Below are 12779 nucleotides of genomic sequence, written 5' to 3' on the forward strand. Positions count from 1 at the left end.
ATGCTAGTGAATGCGTGGTTTGTACCGATAGAAAGTTGTAATTATTTTTATTATGGAGAATTATTCCTCGTCACTTTCCGTAAAGTCCATTCGCAAAGTCTAGTTTAGGTGTTCCGTTGGAGATTCTTATACAAGATCGGAATTAATCCCAGATTTTCTCGTCAGTTCCTGGAAGAATAATTTTATCAATGATTTAATAACAATCGCTATATATTTTACGTTGTGAAATTGATTCAATGGTATATTTTATGGTACAATTTTTATCGCTTTCTTAATTTTATTAAATGTTCTCCCACTAATAATAATGTTAATAATAGACTGTCTCAATGACAATAAGTATGGATAGAATAATTATTTGTTTAAATCCAAATTATTAAATAAATAAATTTAAGTTTTATACAAATAATTTGTTTATTTTTTGATGATTGCTTCAACAAAAATGTTGTTACGAATGTGTATATTTAATTTTCTAATTGTTATTTAAAAAATTATTTTTAGATATTGGACATCCCGCCACTCAGAATATTATTAATTATTAATTTATATGTATAATTATTAATTTATGTGTATTATATATATGTATAAACTTTTCTATGATAAAATATATGCAAATATTATAAGATTATATTTAACAAATTTTTATTTTTAATTTTTACCAAAAAATGCTTTATATTTTTTTAATAATGTTGTCGTGAATACACGAATTTAATTAAAATTATGTGGGTACAAAAAAAATCGAGATAAGTCGAATGGATCTTTATATTAATAGAATATTAATAATTAAATTTTTGGAAAATACAAAAAATAAGGAATTGTTAAATTTTATATAATACATTTTTTACTATAAAAGTATAGTTCTTTAAAATCCCATTATTATCAGGTTCGATTTATCTCGAGAGTTGGTACCCGAGAAACTTTTGTATCCACATACAAAAAATTATAATAACGCATATATTTTATTATTATGAAATATATTCCTTCGTAACTATTGCATAAAGAAATCATTCTATCTGTTTATTTTTAATAAGAGATGATTTTTAGTGACGTGTGGCAGAACATATTTTGTCGTGAATTTTAATATTATATTAAAGATAAAATGATTAATTGTAATTGACATGCTACCAAAATTATTACTATCGTAAGTAGTCTGAAAGATTCGGGATGCACACTCTTTTGTAACAAGATCACTGATATTTAACGGATGATTAACTTTTCTTTGTAAATGGATCTTGTGAATTTTACGTAGAATTAGAATACATTAAGTTCGCTTTCCATTGAAGATTGTTTTTCTTTGTATCGGATATTAATTAGCATTCTAGGCAGAGGGACTTTGATATGATGAAATTATTGAGATAGTTATCTTGAATGCGATGAAATAGTGCTGTTATAAATATATTAATGACTTTATTGCGATTGTTATGTTTTATATTCGCAAATTAATAATTAATAGTAAATACAATCTAATTGTTGTAATATTTCTTCTTCTTTATCAATATTTCATTAAACGTTGGTTTAGAAAAATTTATGTTACCGTATTTTCGACTTTTTCGTATAATCTCGTATTACTAAAATTTGTTAATTATGCTGTTATTTTATCATTTTTATTATATTTTGAACAGCATTGATAATTGTATATTGTATTGTAAATAATTGTTATAATTATGATATATCAAAGTATAAAGGATATTGTATAAAGGATAACACAATAAAAAATAACATTAAAAATGTTTCATTAGCAATATACATATATAAAATAATTAGACATAAAAATAAGAAAATTAATTAAAGATATATTTACTTGCAAAAACGAGCTACTAAATTTATTAGTAACTCATTTTTTTTTTATGAGTATACTTACAAAGAAAAAAAGTTTGCCGATAAAATTGAGAATAGTGAAGGACCTTTGTAGTTTGTTTTTGCTAAATTATATCTTAAATTGACAATATATGTTTAGAAAAGATTGAATTTATTAAAATTTTCATAATTGCTAGTAATTATAGAAACTTTAATACATACTAGTAATTATATGTTTGATAAAAACGGGCTAAAAATTTGCATAAAGATACATAATTTTGTAATTTTATAAGGTACTATAAGATAAATATTATAAGACAATATTACCTAAATTAACTTGTTTGAATTTTCAGTTTCGTTTATTAAAATTCAACAACTTTTATTTACATATATAGGAGATGCAAAATTAAAACCGTTTAAAGACCCATTAAACTATCCCTACTATGAATAGTCGGCACGCTTTTGCTTGAGGATTTAGTACAGAAACGAACCACACTATCTACTTTCGATGATACTATTTTATCGATAGTGTCAGAAAGTGTACATAGTCACGTAGTTCTCAAATTGAAAATGGATGTACTGGCGATAGTGTACAGGCGATTTCGATGCTAACAGGAAAAAAACCGGCATGACTTTTCTCTTTGCTTTTACCAAGCTCCGGTTAATTTAGCCATTCTAGTAACTTTGCAGGATTCCAACTGAAACAGATGTCGGAGACATTCTTCGAAGATGTTCTTCGACATCAACTTCTGCTGGAATTAAGTTAAGCGGAGCTTGGTAAAAGCAGCCCTTATATGGTTAGATCTATAAGGAACTAAAAGCAAGAACCAATCGTATTGAAAAATTTTACAACATTTGCAAAGCTGCTTTCTCTGCTGAACGCAGCCAATAAAACTGTATCCACGGTGCTAGAACTCAGTTCGAGCTCTTGGATCTAGAAATGTGTAGTCAATCAACATGTAGTTTTTACGGAAAAACGGCAAGTTGATTGGCTACACATTTCTCGATTCGATAACTCGGATCGAGTGCTAGCACAGTGAACACAGGACTTTTGGCTGCATTTAGCAGAGAAAGCAGTTTTGCAACTATTGTGCAAATTCTTGAATATGATTGGTTTATACATTTAAATTTAATAAGAAACTAGGGTAAAAATTATAAAAATTATATTAAAGAATTTTATGTAGTTACAAAGCTGCTTTTTCTGCTAAAAGCAATACGCATTTTCCAATATAATGAGTAAATAATTACAATTAAGGATGAAATAAGAATAATTATTTACTGTGTCCTTGCTGGAAATTATCTAATTGTCGTACTATGCAAACTCCAATTAAATTAATTCAACGGCAGAACTACAAAAATATTTTCACTATATATATTTTTTTGTTTCTGATCTCATCTTCCTGTTCAAGCCTTCCATTTTATTTCTAATCTTTTTTCTATGACAAAAAAAAAGTTAATTACCAATAAAAGTTAATATTCATAAAATACTGCAATTATTACTAGATAAATTAATCAGCGATTAATTTATCAAATCATTGATTAATTTAACCGAAAACACTTTTTAAAATATAATTTTTAATTATACAATTCGTCATCATTAATCTGATCTTTTGAAACGCTGATTAAGTTAATCAGAATTTGATTGATACCAATATTCTATCAAAATATAAGTATATTGACTATAAATTTCATCGATGAATCATGTTATGTCTCTACATGTATAACGGCCTTTAATGCGCAAGTAGCGGATTCACTGTGAAATTCGTCGTCAGTGCCTGTCTGTCACTTGTCAGTGTCGTGAATGTTAATCAACGATGTTGCACGTGAGTGCACGTAATTTTTCGATTTGAGTTCGTTGATTTCAAAGAATGTGATCTTTCGCCGCCGAGCTTCTCATTCCGGTCTTCTCTCCGATATTAGTTGCGTATATTTTTAGATACGACCGACTAGTCTAGCAGACTAGCGGACTTGATTACGATTTTACGAGGCGAGGCACTCAGCGTCGCGAGACGAGTATCGTGATACATATGATGCGCGCGTGACGAGTTTATCTCTTTGTTCCTGTCGAAGTCATTTGAGATCGCCTGTTATCGTCGGATTGAAAGATCGAAAGTGTCGAGGTGTCAAGGGTCATTTTCCATGCCGACCCATTCCAAGTCCTTGACAATCGATTGGAAAGCATGCGTGTGCACGGATTCGTGAGCCTCGCTCGTCGAAGGACTCGGCGTGTGAACGGCTGTCCTCGACGATTGGAGGCGATCTGGATGCGCCGGCAAGGTTAGGAGGCTACCATGAAGAGTCCTACGACGTCCCAACGACTGAACGGGACCAATGCGCATCCCGTCCCGTCGCCGAGCCTACAAACATCAGGAAGCGCTAAGTCCCGTCATAACAATGCTGTCAATAGCTTCCAGATGGTGAAGGTCACTGGACGCGAGTCTGGCTGCTATATTGCCAGCAATATCGCGCCGAAAGTTGGTAAGCAGCAATTGGTATCTTTGAACGGGGACACGGTACGCTGTGACAGCGTCAACGTCGACGAGGCACTAGCATGCGACGTGGCGCCTATACCAGCGGCAAAGACCAAGGCCCTGTGTGTACACATCAGAGAGAATAAATGGTACGACGCCGGTAACGTCGTCTCTGTCGGAGTAGCAGGAACCAGCCTGAATCATGCTCTGGAAAGCATGTCCTTGGCTTACAATCCTTCCACGAAACAGTTGTATTCGGTGGAGGAGACCAGGATGCCCAGCAATGCACAAATCGACTGTATTTCTCAATACCTAGAATCTCCATGTAATGGTAAGGAACAAATGTCAAGTGTGAAACTTGACACGGACAAATATACAAAACTCGAAAATGTCAGTGCAAACAGTAGTCCAAGAAATAGTTTGCCACGCTCATGTAGCAGCACAGTGTCTTCCCTTAGCGAGATATCACCTTCTGGTAGCTTTCTAGGATCTGATGAACAACACGTTGTAGAAAAAAGTGATAAGATACCCAAACGTTGGGGACTGAACACGCTTTTTACAAAGAATGTGTTTTCGTGGAAGAATAGAGGTTCTCAACATTCAACACCTACTGGTAGCCCATCAAGAAATATTGACAAGGTAGGCGGTAGTACAGCTTTAATTCAACAGCCAAGACCAGCAAATTTACCAGCTAAAAATGCACTGGAAGAGGAACGTCATCGTAAGCAATACAATGCTATTTTAGAAGCAGCAAGGAAGAGAGAATTGCGCGAAGAGAAAGAGCGTAAGCAACAACGGGAATATCAGTTAAAAGAAGAGAAGAGATTAGCCGAGGATTCCAACACGTGGAATGTACATGTTTTATCTAAATTTGAAAGTGTTAAGAATACGAAAAAAGTAAAGGAACTGTGGTGGCGTGGGTTGCCACCGAGTGTTCGTGGTAGAGTATGGAAATTAGCAATTTCGAATAATTTGAATGTAACGCCGCATCTCTATAATCTTTGCTTAGACAGGGCAATGTCGAGCCCTAACAATGAGTCATTAGCCGCAATCAGATTAGACGTATCTCGTACCTTTCCTACCTTATGTGTCTTTCAAGAGGGTGGACCATTATTCGATAGCCTTCAGGGTATTTTGGCAGCATATGCCGTATATAGACCGGATGTAGGCTACGTGCAAGGTATGAGTTTTGTGGGTGCTGTTTTATCATTAAACATGGAACCACCTGACGCCTTTGCTTGCTTCGCGAATCTGCTAAATTATCCTTGTCACAGAGCCGCCTTTACATTGGACCAAAAAAGAATGAATACTTACTATAAAGTATACTCCAGTGCTCTTGCGCATAAGCTGCCAAAAGTCTTTTCTCATTTTACCGTAGCTGGATTAAGCCCGGACTTGTATTTATTAGATTGGTTATATACTATATATGCTAAAGCAATGCCTCTTGATGTTGCATGTAGAATCTGGGATATCTTTCTCAGAGATGGAGACGAGTTCCTCTTCAGAACTGCGCTGGGAGTGTTGCACTTATATCAAGAAGAATTATTAAAAATGGATTTTGTACACGGCGCACAATTTCTTACTAGATTACCGGAGAATCTACAAGCAGAATCCTTATTCAACAGTATTAGTCAAATGTCTACTACTGTTGGGACAACAACGTTCCAGCAAATGTTGGTTCAATATTCTTCGTAATTTAATGTATCAAAAGATATAGCAAAATTGAAATTTTCTTATTGTGATAACAAAATCTGAGTCTTTGTGCAAAAAATTTTATACATTATTTAATTAATATTATTTAAAATTAAAAATCTAATGACTTATCTGAAATTTTAGATATCATGATTCGTATTTATGTGAAAATATATATAATTACTAAGACCCGATTGCATCAACATTATTTTGATTTTAAGCAAGGCTTAAAACTCTCTTTGTCTCGTTTTAAAGCGAGAGAGAGAGAAAGAGAGAGAGAGAGAGAGAGAGAGAGAGAGAGAGAGAGAGAGAGAGAGAGAGAGTTTGAAATCTTGCTTAAAGTCAAAGTAACGTGCAACTGGGCCTAAATGTTTCAGAGATGCTATATATTAATATATATTGTCTCTGATCTTTTAGAAATAATATTATTCCAATATTTTACAATTGACACAGAAAATAATAATATAATGTAGAAATCAATTGCACAATAGATTAGAGAGATAATTTTCAGAAATTTGTGACAAAAATACATTGTTATGAATTTTTGGAAATTATATGCAGGGTGAATCAGAGTTATCGAATCAGCTTTTTACCCTATGAAAAAATTATCGACTTCACACGTTATAATTCAATTAGGTATGCAGTCGATAATTTTCTCATAGGATAAAAAGCTGGTTCAATGGCTCTGATTCACCTTGTATAAATGAATAAATTTGTTATGGAAATATTTTCCATGTAAATAATTGACTATACTATTCAGTTATAGATATGTTTTTTACAACGAATGAAATTGGAAAAGATGATCTGCAATATAAAACATTAGTGCTCTATATTAATAGATCTATACTCGTTTTACATTTTTTGTTTAATATTTTTTGAAACGATTGATTTTACATCTTGATAATATCTTGAAAATATTTTTTAAAAAGCAAAACAAAATATTATTAAACTATAATTTAATTTGAATATATATATTGTTTTTATTTTAGTTTTCATTAATTTGTATTATAAATATTTATGACAATTTCTCATAAAATTTGTGATATTTAAACATGCGAAATATCAATCTTGCTTCACATACCAATGTGTATATTACTATATGCAATATTGCATTTCAGCTTTGAGATGTACTGATTCTGTGTGTATCCTCTCAATTTTTACATTCTCTTCAAAATTGAAGGGAGATATACTCAAATACAACAATATTATTCAACAACACAGGTATTAATCTCATAAATATACATCACGAATATAAAATTAGCTGGAATTAAAATAAAGAGTCTTGCTGCATAATATTTACTTGCTATTTATAAATGCTGGACATGCTGATGATATCACGATAAATACTAAACAATTGAGATTACGTACAGGGAAATGTATTTCGTCCAAAATTTTAATTAATATTGATTTGTATAAAGAAGCGAAGTTAAATAGTGCAAACATATATATAATATGTGATTAAATTAAGAAATTTGTAAAAAGATCTTTTATAATTACATAAAAAATTTTATGTATTTGCTAAAAATATTTATAATTTTTTGTTAAATTTTTCTCAAATATTACAATTTCGTATAGTTGAAGTTTTTTCCAATACAAATCAATTCGTGCTGCTTGCATTATTTCGCTTGGCTATTTTTAGTCTGGCAATCATGGATTAAGTATGACATTATTGCAATGAAGCGTGTGATAAAATATTTATGATATACAATAAAAGTTTTTCTATTTAAAGGTTTTTAATTAATATTTAAGTGATATTTTTTTTCTATCATGTATGTCACGAGGTGGCAATTTATTTAGTTTCAAATAGCGAAATCTTATCACATGTCCCGTCTTTTGAGTGGCCTTCATAATGAAGATAAGATAAATTCGAGATTTTTAAGAAAATGTACGAACTATGCAATTATCGAATTTTATTGTCTAGGCCGTCTAAGGGAAGTAATCTCACAAATGTATTTTCATACAACGTAACTGCAATATGCTTATTGAATGTGCTTATTATATACCGCCCTGTTCAATACGAATGTGAGTAGAACGAAAAAAATTTTAGGTCTTACTATCTCAAATAGATGACATCATTAATTGACCGTCTTGAGGTTGCTAACTCATATTTCAAAATAACAGTCACGAGAACATTATATTAGCTTTACATACAGCATAGCTTGAGAGCTTGAAAATTATACAAAAAAATATAGGACATCATTATCTAGCAATATAAAATTATATTCGAATATATATCTCTTTTATATAATATGGGCAAATTTTAGAGCAGAATAATGATAGAATTATAGAAGCATCTGTGCCGAAATACTAGTCGCTGAAACAAATATGACATAATTGTCGCGACTCGTTAATTTCTCATTTATTTTTACGAGACGAGATCTACAGTATATTGTGACATTTTGGTTATACTTATGTGTTTATATCTGTGCGTTTTTACATAATATTATGCGATAATTTGTACGACCAGCGTGCAACCAATGAATGTGCTTCTCAATGATATATACATAATACATGTTTTATAGAAAGTATGTGATTCTCAATGTACGTATTTCTCAAGATACGTATACGAACATCTTGAGATAAGAGGCATAAGTGAACTCACAAGTGTAATATATATCCTAGTTTTTAATCGACAATACTCTCATTCCATCCATTATTCCAAACTACTATTTAGCGTTCATGAACAATACATAACGGATAAGTTTATAAATGTACATAAAGAGAACATAAATGGATAATACGTAATTAGAACACGATGAATTAAATTATTTCGAAACTTTTAATACAAAATTGTATATCTACGTACATGAACTAATAATTACGTTCATGTATTTATTTGCGACAGATTTTCTCTCTTTTTGTATTAATGATCAGTCTACGACAATTGATAATAATAGATATTAATAGATATTAATAGTTTGATGCTCATAGATTATTAAAATGGAGATTTTTTTTATTTAATTGACTATGCAATATGTTGACTTGAAATTATATTTTATACTGATCCTTTTTGTTATCAAAGTAACTATACATTAAATGGCCAAAACATTTTAAAAGTGCTATTTAAATACATATATTTATGTACACTTCTCTTATTTCTTATATTGTTTTAGCTTTAATATACATAGGAGAGAAATTTTATAAACAAATGTTACAAATTTTATTTAATGATTTTAATGTAGCAGGCATTAATTTTTATCTCTAATTAGTTCTTTCATTTTGTTAAATTAGTTTTGTTCTGCGCTACATAACGTCACAATCAATTAAATTTCAGTAATTATATACATCGCATCTGTGTATACCTTCTACCTTTGACATAACGTAATTACGTGAAATTGTCGACGATGATGTGCCAACCGTATCAAAGTTTTAAAAGAACTGTATGAAAGAAGACTTTACACGAAATGTCTTCGTGCTATAAGCACAACTCGATTATCAAGTTTTGTAATTATTAGCATCACGCTATGCGGTTGGCTGATATAGTTAATACAATATAGTTATCTAATTCATTTAGCGCTGGATGGTAATGTCATGTTGCGAAATATACAAATAAAATGCGACGTTTATGTCCAAAAATAACTATCTGTTGTACGATCAATGTGGAGTGCAAGGATGTTGAAATTTTGTTCATCTTATCGATTTAACGATTGCATTATAATTATGAATACGAGTTACTACACTAAAAACGTATGTATGTGTAATTGGATGTACACGTGACGTATGCTTGTATTATTGATTGAATTAGACTACTTGTAGGTATATCTACGTTCTACTTGAGAATTTATAAGGATAATTTATAATATGTTTTAAATAACTCTTGAATTGATTCTTCTGAAGTTTCTGATCACAGTAATTGTATTAAGAAATTAAATAATACGAAATTGTATTAGATAAATACAATTTACTGTCTTTAAATTCACAGAAAATGCTTTATTATAAATGATAGATTTACACTCAGTTATATTTATTTTTTTAAATATACTGGAACATACAATGTGTAGCAAATAATATATTTAATCTTATAGATATACCTACGTGTATTCTGAATTTTTAAGTTTCCTCTATTTAAGGTCGAAAAGTTACGATGCCTAAAAGACATGATAAAATCGTATAAATGCAAACGTTAAAAATCTATGCACAAATAATCATGCATCATGCACTATGTGACACTTCTGTGTTCCTTATCGTTAGTGCCTCGATAGAGGAACTCATTGTATATTTTATACGCGTTTTATCGTGTGTACATTTACCTTAAGTGCAATATTGTAATATATATTTTTTAAAGAATCGATCCCACGATATTTATTTTGTCAGATCTACCTAGATCAGTAAACATGTAAAGTATACATAGAGACGTTAGCAAATTAGAAGAAAAAAAAGAAAGAAAGGAAAAAGAAATCTTCATATTTTTTAATACGAAATTTGAAGGAACTGGTTTTCGCTAGAAAGGACGTGAGATCGTAAAGTAGCTAGTTTGCGTTATGAATTTCCAAAAATCCCATGGATATCCCGATAAAACGTGATGCACAGCCACGTCTCTGACGATGCTTTTTATTTAGAAGAGGCCTCACGGCACCTCGTGAGGACTGTTATGTACATAAGTACACGCTTGCTTCCTAATTTAATCGAAATGTAAGGATTAAACAATATCTACTGCAATAGTGTAATGACCATTTTTATATCATATAATGGACTGCGAACGAAATTGTAAGTTGTTGTTGTTTAAATGCGCGTATGAGAAACTTTGTAAATGACGCCGGCAACATATCTCTATGAATGACTTTTTTTCCTATATGAATAAAATCTACGCTCTGTGACATCGAACTTCTTTATTCATTCGCTAGAGATAAAATCTGAGACCAAAAAGCGTGTACTTTTGCTTCACGATATGTTACGTGTTGAAATTATGATTGTTATCATGTTATATTGCGTGCACGATACAATTATACAAAGTAAATTTTTAATAAATTTTAATTATAAATTAATTTTTTAACGCTATTTCGAAATTTTAATATTATTTCATGTATTTCACAGGATATTTCATATATACATTAAATGATTTATTATATAAGTCACTATTTTTCAATCATTTCGTGTGCATTAAGATATTTCGAATTTAAATGATTGCTAATTGGCGCCAATATCAAAGGTAGTCTTTGACAAACTTCATGTCATTCCTTCGGAACGCGTCGCGCCGCGGTGATTGTCGCACTCGAATCGCGCTCCGTATTTTTTGCGATGATTGTCGGTCCGAAGTGAATCTCGTACGTGAGATGTTATCACAAATGTATCTCGTAAACTCAGACGTTCTCTGTAAGTCGAATATCATGCATGTATATCTGTACAAGTCGCGATATCGGCGATTAGTTTTGCGTTGCTCGAAACGATCGTCTTCTTGCCTTCTTGTCGAACATCGAAAGTGCGCATCATTGCCAGGTATATGCTTGTTATTTTTCATTCTGTAATTATTATAACTCTCTACGATTACATCCTGCATAATTTGTTATCTTGATATTACCCATGTTGATTACTGAAATGCGAGCTTTACGTTGAATAATTATTAATAAGCCATTAATAATAAACTATCATATACCGTCAAAATGGCTTTCATTTACAAAATGGACGTTTTCTGATCGTATTAAATTTTTATCATGGGTCGAAGTTGTCTGATACTTAAAGTATTCAAATTCTTAAAAATTATCCTACACAGTTCTCCGAGGAATGTCCTTAAGATGTAAATGTCCTTTGAATATCCCTTTGAGAATTGTTTCGTGTGGATCGTGTGATTGTATTAATAAAAAAATCTAAAGATATTTGAATAATAAAAAAGAAGAATTATCATATTGATATATACATATATAATATTATATTATTTTTTATTTAGTTAATTTTTTAAATAATTATATTTGATTAATAATTATATTAGCGCTAATTATATTAATTGATATTATATTGTAGTAATTATATTGGTCAAAAAATTTAAAGAAATTATTTAAACGAATAAATCGTATAATTCGAATTGCGTAATTTTATTATATAATCTAAATTAAATAATATTAAATAATTTAAACATTACATTAATCTTTTCCGCTTGTATTGTAAAGAATAATAAAAAATTAAAAATTAAACAATTTATTAATATTTTTAAATTTTTAAGCTAATTACGACGATCGAGTATCGACGATGAGATGCGATGCGATGCGCTCTAAAAAGTGTCTCGCGCGGTAATAGAAGGCATTAACTGGCGTTTACTGCTCAGTGATTGGCAGTACTGTTTCAGGAGTCGCGTCTCCTATCGCAAGATGCGATATCTCTCTCTAATATCGTGTAGTCACAGTGTCGAAGCGCGCCGCGGCGATTGTAGGATTGCGTTCGAACCGCTTCATATTTTTCGCAATTATCTTCGACTAAAAACAATTTTGCACTCGAGAGATTATATCGTGAATATCTTTGTCGAACGTTGTCACCAATACTTCTTTTATCGCGTTCAAGTATCGCTCAGTATCGTATTATTGTGAGTTCAGTCTTTCAATTCTCCGTGCTCGAAATTGATCGAAATCTCTTGCGTGTCCGAAGTGTATCGAAAGATGACACGCACATGATTGTGGGCAGGTATGTATTTATGTGTAACATTCTAGTCATAAAGTATCAAAAAGAGCATCAAAAAGTGCGAACGAAATGTTCGCGAAAAACAAAGGTAGATTTGATAGATCGCATCGGGGAATCTTAGGCCCTGCGCACAATGGAGAAAAAGGAATAAATATTAAGATTTCAATCTATCAGAAAACATGTATTTCGATATAATCAGTTTCTAATAGATTG

The 12779-nt window shown here is 31.1% G+C and overlaps 1 protein-coding gene and 1 long non-coding RNA gene across 5 annotated transcripts in view; both read left to right on the forward strand.

The window, feature by feature from the left end:
• LOC147910584 (uncharacterized) overlaps positions 1-12779 on the forward strand; it is a 232954-nt gene that overhangs the window by 6995 nt on the left and 213180 nt on the right. For 2 of the 4 annotated variants that reach the window (XR_015544207.1, XR_015544208.1), the window contains exon 1: positions 10921-11393. The exons of the other annotated variants lie outside the window; for them this stretch is intronic. This is a non-coding gene — a long non-coding RNA (uncharacterized LOC147910584). Of the gene's footprint in view, positions 1-10920; positions 11394-12779 lie in introns of those variants that run through there. 4 annotated transcript variants of the gene reach the window in all.
• On the forward strand, positions 3515-10781 carry LOC105143534 (TBC1 domain family member 14). Its single transcript, XM_087403292.1, has one exon. It carries the CDS (start codon positions 4086-4088, stop codon positions 5958-5960), a length of 1875 nt encoding a protein of 624 aa, XP_087259418.1. The 5' UTR covers positions 3515-4085; the 3' UTR covers positions 5961-10781.

The sequence above is a fragment of the Acromyrmex echinatior genome, chromosome 2 (genome assembly GCF_024713525.1).
Source record: "Acromyrmex echinatior isolate Ae372 chromosome 2, ASM2471352v2, whole genome shotgun sequence".
NCBI lineage: Eukaryota > Metazoa > Arthropoda > Insecta > Hymenoptera > Formicidae > Acromyrmex > Acromyrmex echinatior.

Excerpts from the sequence above, each read along its gene's own strand:
- LOC105143534 (XM_087403292.1), top strand. The coding sequence starts at position 4,086 with ATGAAGAGTCCTACGACGTCCCAACGACTGAACGGGACCAATGCGCAT.